Source organism: Primulina eburnea, chromosome 18 (assembly GCF_022965805.1).
Source record: "Primulina eburnea isolate SZY01 chromosome 18, ASM2296580v1, whole genome shotgun sequence".
Lineage (NCBI taxonomy): Eukaryota > Viridiplantae > Streptophyta > Magnoliopsida > Lamiales > Gesneriaceae > Primulina > Primulina eburnea.
The window spans coordinates 8,304,576-8,330,951 of NC_133118.1; the positions used below are offsets into that span (position 1 = coordinate 8,304,576).

A 26,376-nucleotide genomic window follows, 5' to 3' on the forward strand; every position below is an offset into this window, starting at 1 on the left:
GGAGGCAGGGTCAGGCAGTGGGTAGTTCAAATCTCCGACCTCGTGCCCAAGGTCAGGTTTTTGCGCTGAACCAGGATCAGGCTGCAGATGAAACGGAGAGAGTCATAGCAGGTACTTTTCGTTTATGCGGTATTCCTGCTTTTGTTCTTATTGATACCGGAGCATCACATTCATTCATTTCTGCACGATTTGTTAAGCGTCATAAGTTACCGTATGTTTCTATAGACGTAATTCTTTCCGTTTCTACCCCGATGGGTCATTCGGTGTTAGCGAAGCGTCTAGTGATGGGTTGTCCCTTAGATTTTGAGGGTAACGAATTGATTGCGAATCTTATGATCCTGGAGATGGAAGATTTTGATTGTATTCTAGGTATAGACCTATTGACTACATACCGAGCTACCGTGGATTGTTACCAGAAGCTTGTTCAGTTTCGTACGACTGAGAGCTCTAGTTGGTTTTTCTATGGTGAGGGAGCGCGACCTCCGATGCCGGTGGTATCTGCTCTGAAAGCGTGTCGTGCTTTAGAGGCGGGCGGGGAAGGCTACCTCATCTATGCGATTGATTCCTCCACAGATAGTGTTGGTCTAGATGATCTTCCAGTGGTTTGTGAATTTCCTGATGTTTTTCCAGATGAGATTCCTGGTTTTCCTCCGGTTAGAGAGGTGGAATTTGGCATTGAGTTAATGCCAGGGACTGCACCGATTTCTCGTGCCCCCTATCGTCTTGCTCCGTCAGAGATGAGAGAATTGAAGCAGCAATTGCAGGATCTTCTTGATAAAGGTTATATTCGCCCGAGTGTTTCACCTTGGGGAGCTCCAGTCTTGTTTGTCAAGAAGAAAGATGGATCTATGCGATTGTGCATTGATTATCGCCAGCTGAATCGTGTGACGATCAAAAACAAGTATCCAATACCTCGTATCGATGATTTGTTCGATCAGCTTCAGGGTACCTCTGTTTACTCCAAGATTGACTTGCGATCGGGTTATCATCAGATGAGAGTTAGGGATGATGATATTTCCAAGACTGCATTTCGTACTCGATATGGGCATTACGAGTTTCTAGTTATGCCATTCGGATTGACGAATGCGCCAGCGGTGTTCATGGATCTAATGAACCGAGTCTTTCGTGATTTTCTGGATCAGTTTGTTGTGGTTTTCATCGACGATATCTTGATTTATTCTCACAGTGTGGAAGAGCATATCCAGCACTTGAGGATTGTGTTGCAGATTCTTCGCGAGAAGCAATTGTATGCTAAGCTGAGTAAGTGCGAGTTCTGGATTGATCGTGTAGTATTTCTTGGTCATGTGATTTCCAAGGAAGGAATTTCTGTGGATCCTAGCAAGATTGAGGCAGTGCTGAATTGGTCACGTCCGACGACGGTGGCTGAGATCCGTAGTTTCCTAGGTCTGGCAGGGTATTATCGTCGCTTCATCGTGAATTTCTCTCAGGTAGCTAGACCATTGACGCAACTTACTCGGAAAGATGTTCCATTTGAGTGGTCATCTGAGTGCGAAGATAGTTTCAGAGAGCTTCGTCGACTTCTGACTTCTGCACCTGTTTTGGCGTTACCGTCAGGATCTGATGGTTTCAGTGTTTACACCGATGCTTCTTTTCAAGGCTTAGGGTGTGTGTTGACGCAGAATGGTCATGTGATCGCTTATGCTTCCAGGCAGTTAAAACCTCACGAGGAGAAGTATCCTATTCATGATCTAGAATTAGCTGCTATTGTGTTCGCGCTGAAGATCTGGCGTCATTACTTGTACGGGGTTAAGTTTGAAATTTTTACTGATCATAAGAGTCTGAAGTATCTGTGCACTCAGGCTGAGTTGAACATGAGACAACGTCATTGGATGGATCTACTTAAAGATTATGACTGCGAGATCAAGTACCATCCAGGTTCTGCGAATCTCACAGCCGATGCACTTAGTCGCAAGGTGAGAGCCTCTGCACTTCAGACCAGTGCTATGATTAGTACTATCCAGGATTGTTGTTCATTGGGATTTAATTTCAAACATCGGAAAGGTATGGAGAGCATTCGTGTTGCTACCATTTTATCTGAGCCAGCTTTGTTCGCTCGGATTCGAGATGCACAGATGTCTGATCTCAAGACTCAGAGATTAGCCCGATTGGTTGGTGGAGATAGCAATTTCCATTATCAGTCTAATGGTCTTCTGTGTTTGTCTAATCGGGTTGTGGTACCAGAGGATGATACTTTGAGGGAAGAAATCTTGGCTCAGGCTCATCGAAGCAAGTTGAGTGTCCATCCGGGAAGCAACAAGATGTATAAAGATTTGAGGACACGATTTTGGTGGAAAGGGATGAAGCGCAGCGTTTATCAGTTTGTTTCCAAGTGTCTTGTTTGTCAGCAGGTTAAGGCAGAGCACCGTCGACCGGGAGGATTATTGTTGAACTTACCTATTCCCGAATGGAAGTGGGAGCATATCGCGATGGATTTCATTACTCACTTACCATTGTCTTCGAGGAATAGTGATGCTATTTGGGTAGTGGTGGATCGACTCACCAAGTCTGCTCATTTTCTGCCATATAACCGTGATTTCACTTTCGATCGTATGGCTCGATTGTACATTCAAGAGATTGTACGTTTGCATGGGGTGCCAGTTAGTATTATCAGTGACAGAGATCCTCGTTTTACCTCACGATTTTGGGGTAGTTTCCAGGCGGTATTGGGTACGTCCCTAAGTTTAAGTACAACTTATCATCCAGAGACCGACGGTCAGACGGAGAGGACTATCCGTACACTTGAGGATATGATGCGAGCTTGTGTGATGGATTTCGGAACCGCTTGGCAGGATCATTTGCCTTTGATTGAGTTCGCGTACAACAACAGCTATCATCGTAGTATTGGTATGGCACCATTTGAGGCGTTGTATGGGCGACGTTGTCGTACTCCATTATTTTGGGATGAAGTTGGGGAACGACATGTTGAGGGACCGGAGTTAGTCCAGCAGGCTATTGATAAGGTTGCAATAATCAAGAAACGGATTAAGATCGCTCAGGATCGACAGGCTAGTTATGCGACCACCAAGCGGCGACCTGTTTATTTTCAGCCAGGTGAGAAAGTGTTTCTCCGAGTTTCGCCTTTTCGCAGGATTTTGAGATTTGGTCTCAAGGGTAAGCTGTCTCCGAGATTTATTGGTCCATTTGAAATATTGGAAAGCGTGGGAGATTTGGCTTACAGACTTGCATTGCCGCCGTACCTATCAAGTATTCATGATGTGTTCCACGTATCTTTGTTGAGACGATACGTAGCAGATGAGTCTCACATCTTGCATCCCTCTGAAGTTCAACTAAATTCGGATTTGTCTTACGTGGAACGACCAGTGCGGATCCTCGATCGCAAAGACAAGGTGTTGCGGAATAAGATCATTCCTCTTGTCTTAGTTCAGTGGCAACGCAGAGGCACTGAAGAAGCCATTTGGGAGCTAGAGAGTCGTATGCGTTCGGAGCATCCAGAGCTCTTTTGAGTTATGCTTTGTATATGTTTGTGTTTGCAGTTGTAATCGAAATATCAGTTGTATTCAACAACAATTGAGATGTAATAACGATGTTGTTATTTCGTTTTGTTCATCCTCTAAGCCTGATTTCGAGGACGAAATCTTTTAAGGGGGGGAGAATGTAGTAGCCCGAATTCCAAATTGGGTAATTAACGGATTAATGGTGATTAAGAAGGTTTAATGTGTAATTTTGACCGTGGTCATGATCGGACGGACCGAAGATGGTTCGGTAGCACCGAAGAGTTCGGACGATCCGAAGTGGGTTCGGTGGATCCGATCATGAGGTGTCAAGAGTTGATCGACACGTCAGTTTACATGCAAGTTCGGATGATCCGAAGTGTAGGTTCGGTGGATCCGATCATGAGGTGTCAAGAGCCGATGGACACGTAGGAGTTCGGACGTTCCGAAGTGGGTTCGGTGGATCCGAACATAGCCTATAAATAGTGCTCGGATTTCCTCATTTTGCATTGCAAATTCTTGAGTTGTGTCTCATATTTGATAGGTTTGGAAGGTTTCTAGGGTTAGTTGTCGGTCAAGCGATAGCCAAGAGCTGCCAGGATTGGTAGCGTAGCGACGCCTGAGTTACGAGACAATCGACATCAAAGGGCTGTCGACGGACGAAGGTAAACCCTAAACCTTTGGTAGTACTGGTTTTGCTAGTCGAGCATGGTAGTATTGTTCATTGAGTATGCTTTTGATGCGTAGGCTTGTTCTAGACCTGATTAGCGGTGTTGCGTAAGGCTAGGCTTGCTGTGATAGAGGTACGAAAGTACTATCCGAGATATCCTGGTCGAGTATACATCCTTATATGTGTTGCATGATTATGTGGTGCATTGATATATGTCATATAATGCATGCTATTATGTCACGTTTTATGATGCATGTTGCATTTCATGTTGAGCCGTATCTCTTTCGAGATAGCCTTTACTGTTGAGCTGTATCTCTTTCGAGATAAGCTATATCTTGTGGGGCCGCTCAGCCCTGTCTTGTCTTGTGGACGCATGGACACCGAGAGTACACAGTGGCCGACGGGTCCGGAGGGCTTCGGTGATCCGGGACATTTTAGGTCCACGTCTGTTCTTGTAGTGGATGCAGTGACCCAGAGGAGTACCGCGCGGCACTATCCACTTGGCGCCTCTAGACTGAGCATTTTGAGATCCTTTGTTACTCCTGTTTCTTGACTACCCTGGTATCATATCATAGCATGTGCATTTCATATAGGCTTGTATACTCATGCTTTTGTACTGGGCGTTCTTATCGCTCACGTCCTCGGTTTTGTTTATCTTGGACACCCCATTTCCCACGGGGCAGGCTTCAGGTTGGATGGCTCAGGAAGAGCAGGAGGAGGACAGTGAGTAGCTGTTTGGTTTAGTTTTCAGTACTATTCTATTCGATATGGTTGTACCGAATATATTTTGAGTTGTTCTGATTTCAATTGGGTTGTATAACTATTTGTCGTTGGCCATATTTCCGCTGTTATCTCTGATTATTATTAATTAAGTTAATTGCATGCTTAGTTCTTGATTAGTAGGTGATTCTGGAACGGGTCACTACAGATTAAGATCAGATCTAGTTGAGAAATGAGGATTCTAGATCCAGAATTCCTTAGATCATTGTACTGTTGACTCGATTAGCACAGAAAGGAACAGATGGTATCCTTATGTGTTTGGTAGATATACTGAAATCGAGTCTAACGGTGACAGATTTGCCCGTAATGTATTAGTTGATTGGTGTTTGCCTAGATAAGATTTCAGATGTGTTTGATATCAGAAAGGTAGCTTTCAGAATTGAATCGATAACAGGTATGGTTTATATGATAGCATCCAGTAAAGAATGACATTGAAGGTATAGAATGATACTGAATGATTAGACAGAATTGAAAGAATTGACAAATTAGAATACTGGCTGAGAATTATAGTTGATTGAGTACTCTCTTGAAGACATTTCAGTTCTGTTTCTAAATTAATAGCATGTATGCTCAGAAGTATTCTGAAGATTATGCTTGGTATATCTATGATTTATTGATATATTGCAGCATTTGATTGATTCTGTTGAATATTTAAAGACTGTTAAATATTCAGAGAACAGTGATTATTGTATCCAGAAATGGATCAGGTATGAATCCGGTATGCAGTTAGTGATACAGTGGTTATTCAGAATATACAGTATCTGAAGATTGATTGATTTAGACAGTTAAGACAGAAAGATCAGGAATGCCAGAAATGTCAGAAATTTATCATCTGCAGATTATCTTATTCTGATTATCTTATTCTCTTATTGTTATATCTGCTGAGTATTATTATGGTTCTACATCAGTATTTGTGATATCTTATATTGTTGGGAGCATATTCTATTTGTAGATGAAATATAGCAGTTGATCAGATTGATATTAAGATATTTACCAGAAATCGTTGTTTTATGAGTTTCTTAAACTCACTAGATCTGTATAGGTTCTTTTTATTCTGAATCTGATGTGATACTACTGTTATTGTGAATCAGTGTTGACACAGTTTATTGTAATCAGTTGAGTGCACATCAGTTCAGAAACCAGAGGGTTCAGAATTGTCTTTTGCTAATCAGAACAGAGCATCAGTCAGATTAACAGATATATGATTTTGTGTTTGTCTGGGACTGATTTTTTTATGATATTAAAATGTTTCAGAATTGGTTACAGATTTTGATACCGGTGGTCAGAGCCGAATATCAGGTAGGTATTTTTCTTTATCTTATATTATTGTTGATTTGTTTATACAGAATAGTTCGAATCTAGAATCACAGATAGTGTCAGAACCGCACAATAGTGAAGTCAGTTTTCATTCAGATGGTTGTGAATGTACTATATTCGAACAGATAGATTGTGATATAAACAGATTAGATCAGTTATGGCAGAAATTGTGCAGACATGTTGGCAGAAATTGTAATGATAAGTCTGAGTTGCTAACAGAAGAAGATAGAAAAATAGAAATCAGAAGATTGGTTACAGAATATGTATATTTCTGAATAGAAATGGGAGTACATTTCTATGGTGTTTGTAATGATATTACAGCCATTTTATCCAGATTTGGGATATGATGTGATTATGATTGATAGATTATTCAATCTATATCTATTAGTTTGTATCAGATGATGTACAAACAGAACTAGATGACATAGATCGATGTCAAAGAAATAATCAGATGGATTAGAATATTGAATTAGATGATATCAGATTATGATTTTAATTGAGATGATATTGATTGAGTTTGTACTTGTGATAGAAGATATCATAAGCTTTCTTTGACAGATTTTGTTCACAGATTGACAGGTAGTCAGAGTGTATTATTCGGATTTTGACAGATATTGGTAGAGCTTTAGTACTGGATGTTAGTACTAGTTGTTATGATCTATTGTCACTGTTTGAGGTACCGTATGACAATAGTTATCAAGATAGTTCAGAATAGATAGATTTAGGAAACCAATGTCAGATGATGACAATTGGTATTGGAAATCAAAGATAGAATACGTCTTTGATTGGAAGAAACAGATAGGATAACAACTACAGGTGGTATTGATTTGTTATGGATTGCAGAGTAGCATATACAGATGTTGTATAGCCAGTGTTATCCGACCGAGTTACTTGGTGAATTCTGATTTCAGAGTAGAATAAGAGACTGATTAAAGAAAGATACCTCAGAATGATGTTAGTGCGACGACTTTGGATGTTAAACTCTGTTACGCATTTCTTTTGTTAGACTTGAATTGATTGTTGGTGAGTTCGAGGACGAACTCCGATCTAAGAGGGGGAGAAATGTAATGCCCGAGAATTTAATTACCGTGATCTGAAATGATTTGGATATGATTACTGTAAATTGAGATTAATCTGAAATAATTTATAGAATTAATCGAGATGATTATAGACGGAACGGATCGGACTAGGACACATAATAAAGGTGTGAAATGTGTGTGCAAGAAGTGAGAGGGCGCACATGCGCGTGGAGGTGCGCGAGTCTTGCGCGAGATTGGCAGAACCTTTCGCGCACATGCGCGGATGAAGTCGCGCACATGCGCGGAGGTGGCCGAGGCATGCGCGGACGGACTGCGCGCAAATGCGCGTAGCGTCCCGAGCCATGGGCGCATATGCGCGGAAAGCGTTGCGCATATGCGCGCGGCATGCAGATTCTCAAATTGTCACTTGGTCTATTGAAGGCAACGTGTATATATATATATATATACATATGTATCTCAATTATTCAGAAATGGAAAAGAAGAAGGAAACGAGGGAGCGCAAGTTTGATTTCTGATTTGGGTTGCGAGTGCTCTGGTTATCAGAATCTAAATCCGACTTCAGTACCGAGTTCCTATCGGCGTAGGCTACAACTGGACGTAAGTTTTGTTACGTTTAGACAAGATTTGAATTTATGATATTGTCAGAATTGAATATGATTCAGATATGATGTTTCTGCTACAGTAGACATTGTATAATTGAAGTCAGATTAAAGAACAGATTGTTTCTGTAATTGTTATGATTTTTGGAGTTGATTTGACTGAGATTCAATATCAGATTGGTGTTATCATTGAGATTATGAGTTATACCGGTATTGATTATGAGTTCCAGTATTATAGTGTGATGTTCAGAACTGACGGGGTTATTCAGACTGTATTGTTATGCCGTCGAAACATCAGTTGTTTTGGAGTAATCAGATTCAGATATGATTTCGATTATATTGGGATGTCTATGATATGAAATGAATTGTATCATATTCAGATATTGATCAGATATGTACTGAGTTGAGTATTGATTAGAACAGATTGTATTTTGAGTTATTCATTGATACAGAGTATTCGATATTGTCATTTCAGATTCGGGATGGACAGAGTTGAATACAGGTCATCGTCTTCGTCAGACCGGGACGACAAAGGTATAATTCATGTGATATTCGGGAAGCATAACTCAAATTAGATTAATTTGAGTTTCCCAATAAAATCACATACTAGATTATTGTTATATTGTTACCTGATTATGCTTTGATTACAGAATTGTATTCAAGCAGGTAAGATAATTGTGATATTCAGTTATGAATATGATTATGCTTGTTTACAGATTGTTATTCATTGCATTTAAGATAGGAAAGTCTTGACAGCCATTGTCAGACTTCTAGACGTTCGGTGTATCTCAACTTAGGAGTAGCCATTACTCCTATTGCCAGTCGTTGATACAGCTCGGACCGAAGTCTAGGAATAAGACGTACAGTCGCCCCGAGTGGTTGGGTAGGTGACAGCCAGTGACGTTTTATTCACCCCGGGATCCCTAGAGTTATAGATCGAGTCAAGTCTAGACATGATTTGATTAGAACTGAATACTTATATGGATGTGGCTCCTAGATCATGGGACCCATCATTACTGCTTTCAGTTGGGTTAGCATGTTTTATGATTAAGATTGTTTATATGCATGTTTATCAGATTTGAGTTGCATATTTATTTGATTAATTTCATAGATTATGAAATAGATTGTTTTATACGTGATAGCAGGTTTTATAAATTAGTTTGTTTATATACATGCTTACCATGTTCTATACTGGGATTTATTCTCACCGGAGTTATCCGGCTGTTGTCTTGTTTTGTATGTGTGCATGACAACAGGTGGGGCTGGATCAGGGTCGAGATGACGATGAGAGAAGACGAGTTAGCGTGGTGATTCCGGACTTGTAGCAGATTTGGTTTATTACTTGAATTTAGTAATTGAACCTTAGACTTAGGTTGTACAGTATTGTAGTTTTCTACTGAACTGTAGTTGTTATACAGAAATGTATATATTGTTTAGATTCCATTACCTTCCGCAGTTACCTTTTATAAAGAAAAATTTTTAGACCCTGTTTTATCTTAATTGATAATTAAATCCCAAAGAGGATTAATAAGACAGATCAGCGTCCGGGTCCCCACATTTCGATACAGACATGACCAAAGTCTAGGAATAAGACGTACCGTCACCCCGATTGGGAGGGATAGGTGGCAGACTGTGACGTCTTATTCACACCGGGATCCCTAAATTTAGATACGAGTCGAGTTAAAGAGTAAGAGTCGAATTGTTTTATCTGTATTCACTAGTGTGTCATAATTACTGAAACTTGTGTTATGATTTATTATGAAATTGCATGACATGCATGTATACATGTTTTATACTGGGATTTGTTCTCACCGGAGTTTTCGGCTGTTGTTGTGTCTGTATGTGTGCATAACGACAGGTGGGACAGGATCTGGGTCGCGACAGAGATGAGAGATCGAGATAGCGTGGAGATTACGGGCATAGAAGAAGATTACTAGTGGTTTCTTACTAGACATGTACTACATGTGGTTTGAAGTTGGTATTGAACACTAGTTTGTATATATATGAAATGAACAAGATATGGATTTATGTTGTTGAAATAAAATGAATAAAGACCTTGTGAATGTTTATATATATTTGTTTATAATATTGTTAAAAGAAATTTTTTTTATTACCCACATTTTCTAGCAAAGATCCAATTAATCCCAAAAAGAATTGAGTTAGATCCCGGGTCCCCACAACAGGTGGTATCAGAGCAGTAGATTCTGTAGACTGAAATAGAAGTGAATGAGCGGGGTAGATCGATTCGTCTTCCTTGCTTTTATTGTGCTAGCATGATTTATTGCTTTCCCTATTACATGTTGTCTCGTTATCTGAGTTGATTTACAACATGTATTTGCAAAGACTGAATAAGAACCGATTCTGGATCAGATGTATATGATCAGAGGAGGGCTGAGACAGATTATATAGATTGTGTAATAATCTGTTTGATAATCAGATATGCCTCCTCGACGAGTACCGCAACCAGCAGTAGGTCGAGCACCAGAACAGGGCAGTACATCCAATGATCCGATGGACGTGACTGCTACAGCGATGGAGACTTTGTGGAAAAGATTTCAGTCGTTTCGACCACCGATACTGAAGGATATAGAAAATTCATTTGAGTGTGAAAGTTGGCTCGATGATATAGATCGAGATGTTATTTGAATCTCTTGACTACACCGACGAGCGACGAGTGAAATTGGTTGGACATCAACTGCAAGAAGTAGCAAAGAACAGGTGGTTGACTACGAAAAGAGCATTGGAGCATCGTGGCACGCAGATTACTTGGAAGGTGTTCAAGACTGAGTTTTATCATCGATTTTTCCCTGTGTCCTACCGAAAAGACAAAGGTGCTGGATTTTCCAATTTGAGAAAGGGACAGCTGAACATTGAGGAGTAGGTTTCTAAGTTCTCTGCATTGCTCCAATTTGCTCCTCATGTCACAGAAAATGACGAAGCCGTTGCGGATCACTTTATCAATGGCCTGAATCCAGAAATCTTTACCTTGGTGAATACCGGTAGGCCCAATAATTTTGCTGAAGCATTGAACCGTGCCAAGGGGGCAAAAGATGGATTGCTTAGGCAACGAAGCATTTCCTATGTCGCTCCTACTCCGAGACCGCCACAACCTTCAGTTCAACTCCCTCCCAGATTTGAGAGTGGTGGTAGTAGCAGCGGAAGGAAAGACCAGTTGAAAGCGAAGGGCAAACAGTTTAAGAGATCAATGATAAGTTCGTCGAGCTCCAGTGGGTCACGACAGAGAGGTCCTGGCCAGAGTACAAAGTATACAGGTGTATATTTCAATTCTTGTGGAAGCCGACATGCCACCGAGCAGTGTCAGGGTGTTATGGGTCGCTGCAAAATCTGCAGACAGCAGGGACACTTCGCCAGAGTTTGTCCCCAGAGAGGTGTACAGCAGGCTCAGAGTGTAGGAGCATCTGGTTCAGTAGCTCAGCCTGAGAGGCAAGCTTCATCTGTTCATTCCTTTCAGCCCAGTCCTACACAGACACAGCCCAAAGCCAGAGGTAGCCAGACTGTGAGCCAACCTCCCAGACATCAGGCTCGAGTATTTGCACTGACTGAAGAACATGCCCAAGATGCACCGAATGATGTGATTGCAGGTAACTGTTTTCTTTGCGGTTATCCTGCCTATTTGCGGTTATCCTGCCTATGTATTGATAGACACAGGTGCATCTCATACTTTAATATCTGAGCGTTTTGCATTGTTGCATTCATTGCATGTCGAGTCATTATCTGCTGTAGTGTCTATTTCTTCTCCGTTGGGAAGTGGTCTTATATCTTTGACTTCAGTTAGACATTGTATACTACAGTTTGAGGGTCATGAGATTGATTTAGATTGTATTGTGCTTGGGATAGCTGATTTTGACTGTATTGTCGGAATTGATATGTTAACCAAGTACAGATCCACTGTAGATTATTTCCAGAAGATTGTCAGATTCAAACCAGAGATGGCTGATGATTGGAAATTCTATGGTAAGGGTTCCAGATCTCGGATTCCCTTAGTATCTGTTTTGACGATGACTAGATTATTGCAGAAAGGAGCAGAGAGGTTCCTTTTATATTCAGTATATCTACTGAAATCGAGTCCGTCATTGGCAGATCTGCCAGTGGTACGTGAGTTTGCCGATGTATTCCCCGACGAGATTCCAGGGTTATCTCCAGCACGAGAGATAGATTTTAGCATCGATCTCATTCCAGGTACAGTTCCTATATCTCGAGCTCCGTATAGGATTGCACCTATTGAACTGAAAGAATTGAAAACACAACTGGAAGATCTTCTAGCCAAGGGATATATCGGACCGAGTGTATCTCATTGGGGTGCACCAGTGCTATTCGTTCGAAAGAAAGATGGTTCGATGCGATTGTGTATTGATTACCGGCAACTGAATAAAGCAACGATAAAGAAAAAATATCCATTGCCTCGGATCGACGACTTATTTGACCAGTTGCAGGGATCATCTGTCTATTCTAAGATCGATTTGAGATCCGGATATCACCAGTTGAGAGTTCGAGATGTTGATATGCCGAAGACAGCGTTCCGAACCAGGTATGGACATTGCGAATTTATTGTCATGCCCTTTGGTTTAACGAATGCTCCAGCGGTGTTTATGAGTTTAATAAACCGTATCTTCCAGAAGTATCTAGATGAGTTTGTTATTGTTTTTATTGATGATATTTTGGTATATTCCAAGAGTGAGACTGATCATCCCGAGCATTTAAGAATTGTGTTGCAGACATTGAGAATAGAGATATTGTATGCTAAACTGTCAAAGTGTGAGTTTTGGTTGAGACAGGTTGTCTTTTTGGGTCATATCATATCTGGAGACGGTATTTCTGTGGATCCGAGTAAAGTTGAAGCTGTGATCAGTTGGCCTAGACCGACTTCTGTACCAGATATACGCAGTTTCATGCGTCTAGCAGGATACTACCGACGATTTATCAGAGATTTCTCTAGTATTGCGAAGCCGATTACCCAGTTGACACAGAAGAATGCGCCATTTGTGTGGTGTGAAGTTTGTGAGTCTAGCTTTTTGGAGTTGAAGAGACGATTGACCAGTGCTCCAGTACTGACGATACCTTCAGGTACTAGTGATTTCATTGTATAATGTGATGCATCTCACAGAGTGTTAGGATGTGTTCTTATGCAGCGAGGACATGTGATCGCATATGCCTCGAGATAGTTGAAGCCACACGAGACTCGCTACCCAATTCATGATCTTGAATTGGCGGCCATTGTCTTTGCATTGAAGATCTGGCATCACTATCTCTACGGCGAGAAGTTTGAAATCTACTCTGATCACAAAAGCCTGAAGTATCTGTTTTCTCAGTCAGAGTTAAACATGAGACGGAGTAGATGGCTCGATTTGTTAAAGGACTTTGATTGCGAGATCAAATACTATCCAGGAAAGTCGAATGCAGCAGCGGATGCCTTGAGTCGAAAAGTATATTCCCTATCCTTATCGACGATAGGTGTTTCGAATATGATTGAAGATTGCTGTTTGTCTGGATTAGAATTTGATACAGATAGTAGACCACTACGACTTGCTACGATTCAAGTTGAGCCAGATTTGATTATGAGAATCAAAGAAGCACAAAGAACTGATCAAAATATTCAGAATTCGATTCAGATGGTCAGATCAGGACATCAGTCAGAATATCAGGTACATGATCATATTCTGTATGTGAATAACCGTCTTGTAGTGCCAGATGTTTCAGATTTGAAACAACAGATATTGTCAGAAGCGCACTGTAGCCGGTTCAGTATTCATCCTGGTGGCAAGAAGATGTACAACGATCTGAAGACACAATTCTGGTGGAAACAGATGAAGTCAGATATTGCAGAGTTTGTGTCTAAGTGCTTGAATTGCCAACAGGTGAAGGCCGAGAGAAAGAAGCCCGAAGGTTTACTTTAGAGTTTAGCTATTCCTGAATGGAAATGAGATCACATTTCCATGGATTTCGTTACGAAGTTACCACGATCATCCCGGGGCTGTGATGCGATTTGGGTCATTATTGACAGATTAACCAAATCTGCATGCTTTATTCTGTACAGAATGACATATCGACATGATCAGATGGCCGAGATATATATCAGAGAGGTGGTCAGATTGCATGGTGTGCCGAATTCGATCGTATCAGATCGTGATCCACGATTCACTTCTCATTTTTGGCACAGTTTGCAGCAGGCTTTGGGTACGACATTGCACCTGAGTACTGCATACGATCCTCAGACAAACGGACAGTCAGAGCGGACTATCCAGACTTTAGAGGATATGGTGGGAGCTGTAGTGTTAGATTTTGGCACTAGTTGGCAAGATTCACTACCACTTTGTGAATTCTCGTACAACAACAGCTATCAGACGAGCATCGAGATGGCACCGTTTGAGGCGTGATATGGCAAGAAGTGCAGATCTCCTCTGTATTGGGATGATGTATCTGAGGTACCAGAACTTGGGCCTGATATGATTCGTGAAATGACTGAGAAGGTGAAGATCATTCAGAAGAGAATGAAGACAGCGCAGGATAGACAAGCCAAATATGCAAACATCAGACGAAGACCGTTAGTATTTGAACAGGGAGACATAGTGTTTTTGAAGATTTCTCCTTTCAAAGGCGTTTTCAGATTTGGCAAACGCGGGAAGTTGTCTCCTAGATACATTGGTCCGTATGAGATTCTGGAGAAGATTGGCGATCGAGCATATCGACTTGCTCTTCCTCCTTCTTTATATGGGATACATGATGTCTTTCATGTATCGATGCTGCGAAGATACATGCATGATGCTTCTCATGTCATTCAGCCTGACGAGGTCGAGCTTGATAGTACACTCACTTATTTTGAGCAACCATTGCGGATTCTGGATCGAAAAGAAAAGCAGCTCAGAACGAAGAAAATTCTGCTAGTGAAAGTCCAGTGGAGTTGTCATGGTACGGAAGAAGCGACTTGGGAGACAAAATCATAGATGAGACAGAGATATCCCGAGCTATTTTCATTATGTGAGTATTTATTCAGTTTTGATTATATTGCATCTTGTATATACTTTGATTGAGTGCTTGCGAGTTCGAGGATGAACTCTTATCTAAGAGTGGGAGAAATATAATACCCGAGAATTGTAGGTTTATAATACTAAATTATGAAATGTTGCATGAAGAAGTGACCGCACCCGCGGTTATGGCTCATGAAATGTGGAAGATCTACAGTAGCTTCACGGCACCCGCGGTCCCCGATGTAGCGCACCCGCGGTGAAGAGGCAGTAGGATATGATGTTGGTACAGTAAGGTCAACGCACCCGCAGTTTAAAAAGCAGCGCACCCGCGGTCGATTATTCTGAAATTCTGATTTTGGTGCCGTGAGCTGAGCGCACCCGCGATGCAGAAGTGGTGCACCCGCGGTGCGACTTGTTCAATGAAAAATAAACCATGTGTCCCTTCTCATGCATACTTAATGTGTTTTCTCTTATTCTCCATTTCTTTAACAGGCAAGAACCGAGAGAACTCTGAAAATGCTTCAAGTTTCTTCATAGCTTTGAAGTAAGATTACTCAAGATTTAGCCATCCGATTTTTATTCCGAGTACAGATTCTTGCTTCTCTCATCAAGGGCTATCTAAGGATGTAAGTATCTTTAAGATTCAGTATGTTTTGAAAGTGAGAGATTGGGGAAATCAGATTTTGAAGGTTATTATGTGTTCTTATGATTATTGTGAATGTGTATTCGAAATCGGATCGAAGAAATGATACCATATGTGATTATTATGATTTTCCAGCATATATTGAGTTGAGATGGTGCAGAATTCAGTCTTATGGATTGATGTTGATTAGAATTATGAATATTGTTATTGAGTATTGATATTTGAGTTGATCGGTATCGAAAGATTACGTCGTTATGCCGTCGAAAGTTATTGAAATTGCATATTGATTTATTTGCATATCCTACTTGGAGTTGAAGATTGATATAATGCATTTATACATGTTATTCAGATTAGGATCGACAGATTTTATATCCCGACTTCGAGACTTCGATTGATTCCAACCAAAAGAAAGGTATAATTCATGTGAATTCGGGAAGATACAACTCGAATTAGATTTGATTTGATTTTTCCCAAAATAACATACTATATTGTTGTTTATATATTGTTATGCTTATGCTTTGTTTATAGATGTATATTCAAGCATTAAGATAGGAGAGTCCTTGGCAGATTTGACAAATTTCTAGATGTTCGGTGGTATCGACGCATAGGAGCAGATTGACTCCGATTGTAGACATTTCGATACAGACAGGACCGAAGTCTAGGAATAAGACGTACCGTCACCCCGATTGGGAGGGTAGGTGGCAGAATGTGATGTCTTATTCAGACCGGGATCCTTAGATTTAGATACGAGTCGAGTTAAAGACTAAGAGTCGAATTGTTTTATTTGTATTCACTAATGTGTCATAATTACTGAAACATGTGTTATGATTTATTATGAAATTGCATGACATGCATGTATACATGTTTTATACTGGGATTTGTTCTCACCGGAGTTTCCGGCTGTTGTTGTGTCTGTATGTGTGCATAACGACAGGTGGGACAGGATCTGGGTCGCGACAGAGATGAGAGATCGAGATAACGTGGAGATTACGGGCATAGAAGAAGATTACGAGGGTACTAGACATGGACTACATGTGGTTTTTAGTTGGTATTGAACACTAGTTTGTATATATATGAAATGAACAAGACATGGATTTATGTTGTTGAAATAAAATGAATAAAGACCTTGTGCATGTTTATCTATATTTGTTTATAATATTGTTAAAAGAAATTTTTTTTATGACCCACATTTTCTAGCAAAGATCCAATTAATCCCAAAAAGAATTGAGTTAGAGCCCGGGTCCGGGTCCCCACAATTCTTCTCATGGACCGTCAGCTGTCTGGAGGCGTAGGCCATAACTATGTAATGCTGCATCAGGCCGTGCCCAAATCGAGCTTCGAAGCATCTGTATAAACCACACTCTCCTTTCCCTGATGGCATAGCTAGAACTGTGATGTGGTCAACGCTTGCTTCAGCATGTCAAAAACTCTCCTGACACTCTGATCCCCAGATGAATTTGGCATTCTTCTTCGTCAAGGCGGTCGTAGACACTGTAATAGAAGAGAAGCCCTGAATGAAATTTCGGTAAGATCCAGCCAATCCCAAGAAACTGCAGATCTCTGTCACGTTATTCGGTTCTGGACAATCTCGGAATGCCGCCACCTTACTAAGATAAACCTCCACTCCATAACGGGATACAATGTGGCCCAAAAATTCCACATTGTCTATCTAAAACTCGCACTTACTAAACTTGACATACAAACGTCTGTCCTGTAAAGTCTGCAGTACGGTCCTAAAATGTTGACTGTGCTCCTCTCTGCTCTTCGAAAATATCAGGATGTCATCTATGAAAACTATGATGAACTGATCCAAATACAGCTGAAACACGCGATTCCGGGGATCCATGAAGATCGCTGACGCATTCGTCAAACCGAAGCTCATCACCATAAACTCATAGTGCCCATAACGCGTGAAAAATGCCGTCTTATGCACATCAGACTCTCTCATCTTAAAATGGTGATATCTTGATCGGAGATCTATCTTAGATAATACCGATGCTCCCTAAATCTGATCAAATAGATCCTCGATCCTTGGTAGTGCATACATATCCTTGATCGTGATTCTGTCCAACTCTCTGTAATCAATGCAGAGCCGCATGCTGCCATTTTTCTTCTTAACAAACAGTACCGGTGCGTCCCATGGAGAAAAGATAGGGCGAATGAAACACTTATCTAGCACTTCCTGAATTTGATCCTTCAGTTCCTTCATCTCTGTAGGTGCTAGATGATAGGGCGCCTTAGAAATAGGCACGGTACATGGCATAAGCTCGATAGAAAATTCCACCTCTCTGTCTAGTCGGATGCCTAAAACATCATAAGGGAAAACACTGGGGAAGTCTTTGACTACTTCGACCTCCTCTAGCATATAACTAACTGGCTCAGTCACTGACATGATACTGGCCAAAAATTCCTGGCAGCCTCTCCTCATGAGCTCCCTCGCACAGATGAAAGAAATGATGTGAGGCATCTGCTGATGTCTGACTTCCTCTAATAAAAACGTCTTACCACTGGGCGGTCCGATAGTTACTGATCTCTGTCGAAAATCTATGACAGCTCCTGTAAGGCTCGAGATTTATTAGTCTTCATTGACGAAATACTCGGAAAATATGAGTATGCATGATAAAGGACTTGAGATTTAGTAGTCTTCATTAATATGATACTCAAAGATGTGAGAGTGCATGACATAAAAATGGGAATTTGGGAAGGAAGGCCGAAGCCACACCGCACCCGCGGTGTTAGGAGAGACCACACCCGCGGTCGATGTCCAGTAGGGTAGGAAATTTTATCCGAAGCAAGACCGCACCCGCGGTCGCTATTTTTTGAAAAATGAAAATGGTGCCGAGAGCATGGCGCACCCGCGCTGTAGAAATGACCGCACCCGCGGTGCTGCATGCGAGAAATCCACCTTGATTTCTATGATGACACATGGCATGATATAAATATAGATGTAGTGCTGATTCATTCCTTCCCCATCTTCAGCAGAACCGAGAGAGAGCATCCTACAAATCCTTGAAGTGCATTTCATCTTGTAATTGAGCTTGTGCAAGATATACTTATCCAAACTTTGATCTAAATAGAGATTCTTGTTCCTTGCTTCAAGGGCTACAAGAGGATGTAAGTTTCACTCAGTTTCTACATAATTTGAGATATTGATATTGGGGAAAACTGTATTATGCTTATAGATATATGTTCTTGAAGTTATTGACACCGTAGAAACACAATTGGATCGAAGAACGAATATTGTATATTATTGTTACGGTTTTTCAGAATGGTTGTATACGAGATTATGTAGATTTTGAGATGTTATGAGGTAGTTTATATTGTTTATGAATTGAGGATTATACAGTGTTGATATATGTTGAGATTAGATTGATCGGTATCGAGAAACTACGTCGTTATACCGTCAAATTATATCCAGCTTGCTTACTGATTTGTATATGAGTGAATTGAGTTAGAAATTAATAGAAGGTGTATCAACATTGCTCTTTCAGATTGAAGTTGACAGATTCGACATCGAAACTTCGAGTACGACACAGATTGTTGTAAGAAAGGTATAATGCATGTTTTGTTTGGGGAGACATGACTCAAATTAGATCCAATTTGAGTTTCCCAACCAAAATCACATACTAGATTTATTGTTTATCTTGTAATATGATTGTGATTTGTTTATAGACTTGTATTCAAATCTTTTAAGATGATTATGCTTTGTTTACAGATTGTTATTCATTGCATTTAATATAGGAGAGTCTTGACAGAACAGTCAGACTTCTAGACATTCGGTGATATCGCAGCTTAGGGGAAGATCTTTCTCCTATTGTAGATGTTGATACAGATCAGACCGAAATCTAGGAATAAGACGTACAGTCACCCCGATTGGGAGGGTAGGTGACAGCCATTGACGTCTTATTCACACCGGGATCCCTAGAGTTATAGTTGAGTCGAGTCTAGACATGATTGGATTCGCATTGCATACTTATGTCGATGATATTCATAATAGCATGTTTCATGATTTAGATTGTTATATGCATGTATACATGTTTATATTGGGATTTGTTCTCACCGGAGTTTCTGGCTATTGTTATGTCTGTATGTTTGCATAACAACAGGTGGGGCAGGATCTGGGTCGAGACAGAGATGAGATCGTGATAGCGTGGTGACTTCGGGCGCAGCAGAGGCCTAGTTGTTTTTACTAGCTTTGTACTACTTGTAGATAGTAGTTTGTTGAACCCTAGTTTGTACGAATGTATAATAACAAGACTTGTATTTACATTTGATGAATTAAAGTAGAAGTATATGTTGTGTTTAGTTTTATTAACATTTGATGTAATGTTAAAAGCAAAAATTTGACCCACTTTTTATAATAAAGATCCATTTAATCCCAAAGAAATGAGTTAGAGCCCGGGTCCCCACAGCTCCTTTCGAAGAAAGCCAGTCCATACCGAGAATAATATCGAACTCCGATAGAAGTAGCACAATCAAGTCTGCTTGCACCACATTTTTCTATAACCGAAGCTCCAATCCCTTCACTATCTATGAGGTATGAATCTGATCTCCAGATGGAATCAAAACTCTGAATCCCAAATCCATAGCCTCTGGTATGATTCCTAGTTGCTTGACAAAAGATTCGGATATAAACGAATGTGTAGCTCCAGAATATAGCAATTTGTACGTAGCTACACCTGAAATATATATCTTTTCTTTGACAAAACATACCATCAAATCTGATCGCGTTGTAACTTAAGAAATTTTCTACCAGTAATTATCCCAAAATCCTCGAAAAATTACTGATCTACTTCTAGCACCCAATCAAAAATCTCGAATTTTTACTTCAAACATTGTGGAAATTACAATTTTTCCCTTAAAATTTTGAATTCTTTACGATTTGGCCCTAAAATTTTCGAAAATTACAAATTTGTCCCAAAATTTTTCGGATTTAGCCCAAATAATTCCTTAAAAATTTCGAAATTGATCCTCAAAAATTTTAAAAATTCGCAAACAGTCCCTAAAATTTCGGTTCTTGCAATTATAGTCCTTATCACCCTTAATCAACTCAATTTGATCCTTAAGTCCAACTAATTAGAACATATAACCTAGTTTATTCTAGGTTCTCAATCCAAAAATATTTCCCATAACCATCATATAACCCATGCAAACAAGGCGATAAATTAAAATTCTTAAACATATAGGTTACAGATGATCACCGTAGAGTTTGGCTCCGCCTCTGCCTCTTCTGCATGCATCACATAGGCCCTGCCAATCATAGGGCCCTTGTTCCTGGGGCAATCAGCGGCCTTGTGGCTCTCCTCTTTGCATACAAAGCATCTGAAGGAGCCCCACATGCATTTTCCGTAGTTCAATCTATTGCACTTCTTGAACAACTATCCTTCCACTAGCTTGGGAGCCCCTGGTGCTTGTGGAGGCCACTGCTTTCCTGGCCTCATAAATTGTCCCCGGGGCTTCTTCTGTCCCTGCTGCCTTGAGGAAAAACGATATGGCTGCTGAATCTTTTGGAATGGGAGGCTGCTGAAAGAGGAGGGGCGGCCGAGTGCTTTGAGGGTAGGGTGAGTGTTAGGTTAAGGGGTGTTTAGGTTTAATAATGATACATTAATGGGCCACAAATAATTATTCAAAGGGTTTTCAAAAAACCTTTTTGGCCCATTATGCAATAAAGTAAACCCGACAAGCCCAATAATACTCTCGAAAAATATTTAGTTTTGGTACAAGTTTGAAAATATTGACCGAATCCTCAAAAAAGTCTTTTGAATCGATAAAATTTGCGTACCTGTTTAAAATACGACATGTCGAGTAAAATACCCAACCAAAGCTTATTTTCGAAATTTCTCCTTAAATAAACCATATATTAAATAAATAAAAATCGTTATTTAATGAAAATATTTTTCCTGATTATCACCGATCTTCGTTCCTCGTTCGAGCGCGAAATGCAACTTAAAACCCTAATGCATGAAACTTTAGAATATGTTGGAAACGAAATTCCGGCGTTTGACAAAAGATTGAACAACTGATTCTAGCAACTGAATTGGACCAACTGATCGACGTAACTGAACACGTCATCAGTCAACTGATCGCTTCAACTAAAGTATGTTTCTTCGACAACTGATCTTTACTAGCTGATCTCTCAGCTGTACACGTCATCAGCTGACAGCGACAACCGACATATAGTACAGCCATCTGCAACTGGTAGTGGCTCGTCGCATTTCAGAAATGAAAAATGTACTATTGTCAGGATATATCGACGTGGAATTCAACGGTTAGAATATTCAAATATCTTTAATGTTACCGTTGAAATGGAAGCCTATAAATAGTCGAAGGCAGTAGCTGAAGCACCATCGCATTCTCAGTTATCTTACTTGCTGTTACGCTGCTAAAATATCCGCTCACACTCAGAAAATCAAGCTCACGCTTATCAGTTTTATCAGTAGTATTCTAGACTACGTTCTTGAGCTTTCATAGCACATTGTAATAGATTGATAGAATTTCTAAATTGTGCTAAGATCAGTTACGATCTGTAAAAGTGTTGTATGCTAAGAGTTTCAGTATTGGCAAAGTGATAAGTCCAAACTGAAGTGGGTCAGTACACTGATTTGTATTTGATCAAAGTCTTTTAGTGAAAATCCTATCTGCGTGATAGAAGGTGTGACGTAGGAGTTGTTCAAATCTCCGAACATCCAGAAACAAATTGTGTTGTTATTACCTTCAGTTATTATTTTCAGTTAGATACTCTATCCTTCAGTCAGTTAGTTTTTCCGCAACTGTTTATTCAGTTTAACTGATTGTTGTTGACCGAAAGAATACCTTTAGATTCAGTTTGTAATACAAATGAAATCAGTTTGTCGAAGAATTATTTTAATTGAGCAGTGTTTATTCAACTCCCCCCTTCTAAACACTCTTCACCCGATTCACCGATCCTTTCAAGCTGTATCAGAGCGAGTCATATCCTTTCAAAAGAATATCTATACTCAAATTGCTCATTATGTCTTCATTCAACAAGATCCCCATGTTCTCCAGAGAAGATTTTGACGATTGGAAGATCAGGATGCAGGCTCATCTAGCTGCACAGGATGATGACATGTGGTACGTTATAACTGACGGACCCATGAAGATTTTGAAAGCCAACACAGCAGTTGCAATCACAGATGGGGCTCCTCACCGTATTGAAAAGCCCAGAGATGAATGGACTGCTGAAGACAAGAGAAAAGCAAATTTGGATAATGTAGCAAAAGACATATTGTACAAAACACTGGACAAAGTGACGTTCAGTAAAATCAAGATGTGCGAAACAGCCAAAGAGATTTGGGAGAAATTAATCCAACTTTGCGAAGGCGATGAACAAACCAAAGAAAACAAGCTATCTGTTGCTGTACAAAAGTTCGATAAAATCAGAATGAAAATTGGAGAAACGATGCATGAATATGATGAGAGAACCAGCTGCATCATCAACGAACTGAATGCACTTGGAAAGGTGTATACAAATAAAGAAGTAGCATTGAAGGTTATTAGAGGTCTTCCAAAAGAATGGGATGTGAAAACCATGGCTATGAGGGAGTCTAAAGATCTGAACAAAGTTGAACTACATGACTTGTTTGCTGACTTAAAAGAATATGAGTTCGAACTGCAAACTCGAGAAGGAGAACCATCTATCCCAGCAGCAACTACTGCCTTAGCTGCAGTGAGATCAGAACCAACTGGTTCAGTTGAGAAAGCCGCAGATCAATTAAGCAATGACGCCATGTCATTGTTCATCAGGAAATTCGGAAGATTCATGAGGAAGAATCAAGGAAACTTTCAGAAGCAGTACCAAAGAAACAATCTCAGAGAAGAGTCCAATGCATGCTACAACTGTGGCAAACCTGGTCATTTTATTGCTGACTGTCCAAAACCTAAAAAGGATAGTCAAGCTTCGACTGAAAGAAAGAAGAAAGTGTATGAGCATAAGAGGAGATCTAAGGACGACAAGAAGCCTTACAGAAAGAAGCATGAAGTACTCCTAGCTGAGGATAGCAAAGACAAATGGGCAGAGACTGACAGCGAAGAGTCAGAACCAGAAACCTCTTGTAGCTCTAGTGAAGATGAGGAAGAAGTGAAGTGCTTGATGGCTGATGATACAGAAGTTCATTCAAGCAGCCAACATGTATTTGACTTCAGTTCAACTGATTTCACAAGAGAAGAACTTATTTCGACTCTTCATGACATGGTTAGTGAATATCAAAAGCTTGCCTTATCGTTTGAAAAGGTCAGAGTAGAGCAAACTGATCCCACTGACAATAAGACAACAACTGATGTATCAGTTGAAATGTTGAGTCTAAAAAGAGAGATTGCCGAACTCAATACTGAAAGGAGAAAGAATCAATTAATGATTCAAAAGTTAATGCTTGAAAATACAAAGCAAACTGAGCTAATTCAGGCTTGGAATAAATCATCTGTTGCATTGACTGATATACAGAACTCTCAGAAATCATTTACTGATAAAACTGGCTTAGGGTTCAGTAACCAGGATGAAATACCCTCCAAAGATATTCAACCAAAACTGAATATGGACAAAGGGAAATATATTCACTTTGTCAAATCAGTTATGGTACAAGAACAAGTTGAGCCGAGTAAACTGATTGAACAGCCGACTCATAATATGAGCAAGGGCAAAAGATGTGGTATTGGTTATAGTCCAAGAGTTGTGACTGACTCATGAAGTCAGCCACCAAAATTTTTCAGCAAAAACCATTCAAGTGGCTATTCAAGTTACTATAACAGCAGGCCAGTTCAGAAAAGATATTGTCTGAACAATCAGTCGAAAAAGGGCAAATCACATGCTGTATCTTCTACATGTCATACATCACACACACACAGGTCGGGAAAGACAATTTGGAATACAGCAACTGGACAGTCAATTAGACTGATCCAAGTTTGGATTCCTAAAGGACTAATCAACTTTGGACCCAAATAGAAAAGGGTACCACAATCTTATCTTGTGTTTGATTGCAGGTAACAGGTACAAGCATTGGATCTATATGGTATTTGGACAGTGGATGTTCACGCCACATGACTGGAGATTCAAATTTATTATCTCAACTGACTAAGTACACTGGACCAAACATCAGTTTTGGAGATAACTCTAAAGGTAAAACTGTGGGTAAGGGTAAGCTTATCCATGGTAATTTCACCATTAATGATGTTTTATTAGTGGAGAATCTCAAGTATAATCTGATCAGCATTAGTCAGTTATGCGATAATGGATTCTCAGTTCAGTTTGACAAACATTCTTGTTCAGTCAAAAACTTAACTGAAGAGATCATCTTAACTGGCAAAAGGTGTGGAAATACTTATAAAGTTAGTTGGAATGATCAACCTTATGCACCAATATGTTTTATTGCCTCAAAATATTCTAAAAACTGGTTGTGGCATAAGAGATTGAACCACCTAAATTTCAAATCTATTGCATATTTGAGTAACCACGATCTTGTTACTGGATTGCCCAAAATGGATTTTATCAAAGACAAAATTTGCTCAGCATGTCAGTTTTGTAAACAAATCAAATCCTCTTTTAAGAACAAGGGTCGTAAATCTTCTTCCCGATGCTTAGAACTGTTACATATGGATCTATTTGGTCCTATACCAGTCATGAGCTTAGGGGGAATGAAATACACCTTGGTGGTTGTAGACGATTTTTCGAGATTCACTTGGGTTATATTTCTTAAGTCCAAAGACCAAACTGCTGCTCAACTGATTAAGCTTTTCAAAAGATTATTAAATGAAAAATCAGTTGGAATTGATAGAATCAGGTCCGACCGAGGAACTGAATTTAACAATCAAATTCTTTCAAATTATTTAGAGAATACCGGAATCAAGCATGAGCTCTCAGCAGCCAGAACTCCTCAGCAAAATGGTGTAGCTGAAAGGAGAAATCGGACCCTCAAGGAGGCTGCTAGAACAATGCTTGCTGATTCCTCTATCTCTCAAAGATTTTGGGCAGAGGCAGTGAACTGCGTGTTATACTCAAAACAGATCAATGATTAATAAGAATCATATGAAAACACCTTATGAGATCTGGCATGGAAGAAAAAGTATGGTTTCTTACTTCAAAATATTCGGCTGCAGAAGTTTTATTCTTGTCAATGGTAAAACCCATTTAACAGCCTTTGACGCTAAATCTGCAGAAGGAATATTTCTTGGTTACTCTTCAGTAAGTAAAGCTTATAGAGTCTTCATCAAAAATACTTTGAATGTTGAAGAATCTATTCATGTTGTGTTTGATGAGTCTACACTAACCTCTAAGCCAACTGATACAGTTGAGCTAGCTGATAGATTTACAGATATAAGCTTAGACTATGATGATGATGATGAAGAAGATATCCATCTTAACCAAAACAATCTCCAAACACCTGAACCTGACATATTGGATCAATCAGCTGAATTGGAAGCAAATCTTGACAATCAGTTAGTGGAGCATACTAATGAGAATCAGTTTCCAACTGAATTAGCTCCAACTGAAACTGAAAACATTCAGTTGCCTACTGAGGAAATTGCTGATACAGAAGAAACACATTCTGAACATAGATGGAAGAAGTCACATCCTCCAGAATTAGTGATAGGTAATCCATCTGATCCGGTAAGAACAAGAAATCAAATGCTTAATTTATTTATACATTCAGCTTTTGTGTCTCAACTGGAGCCAAAGAAAACTGATGAAGCTCTTGCCGATCCTAACTGGATAAATGCAATGCAAGAAGAGCTAAATCAGTTTATCCATAACAATGTCTGGAACTTAGTTCCAAGACCACTCTCAAAAACTGTGAAAGGTACAAAGTGGGTATACAGGAACAAACTAAACGAAGATGGATCAGTTGTGCGTAATA

General features: G+C 40.0%; 1 protein-coding gene across 1 annotated transcript; it reads left to right on the forward strand.

The window, feature by feature from the left end:
- Positions 1-284: 284 nt before the first annotated feature.
- On the forward strand, positions 285-15,413 carry LOC140819091 (uncharacterized). Its single transcript, XM_073179103.1, has 4 exons — positions 285-1,304; positions 10,509-10,710; positions 10,807-11,106; positions 15,358-15,413. Exons 1-4 carry the CDS (start codon positions 285-287, stop codon positions 15,411-15,413), a joined length of 1,578 nt encoding a protein of 525 aa, XP_073035204.1.
- The last annotated feature ends 10,963 nt before the right edge of the window (positions 15,414-26,376 follow it).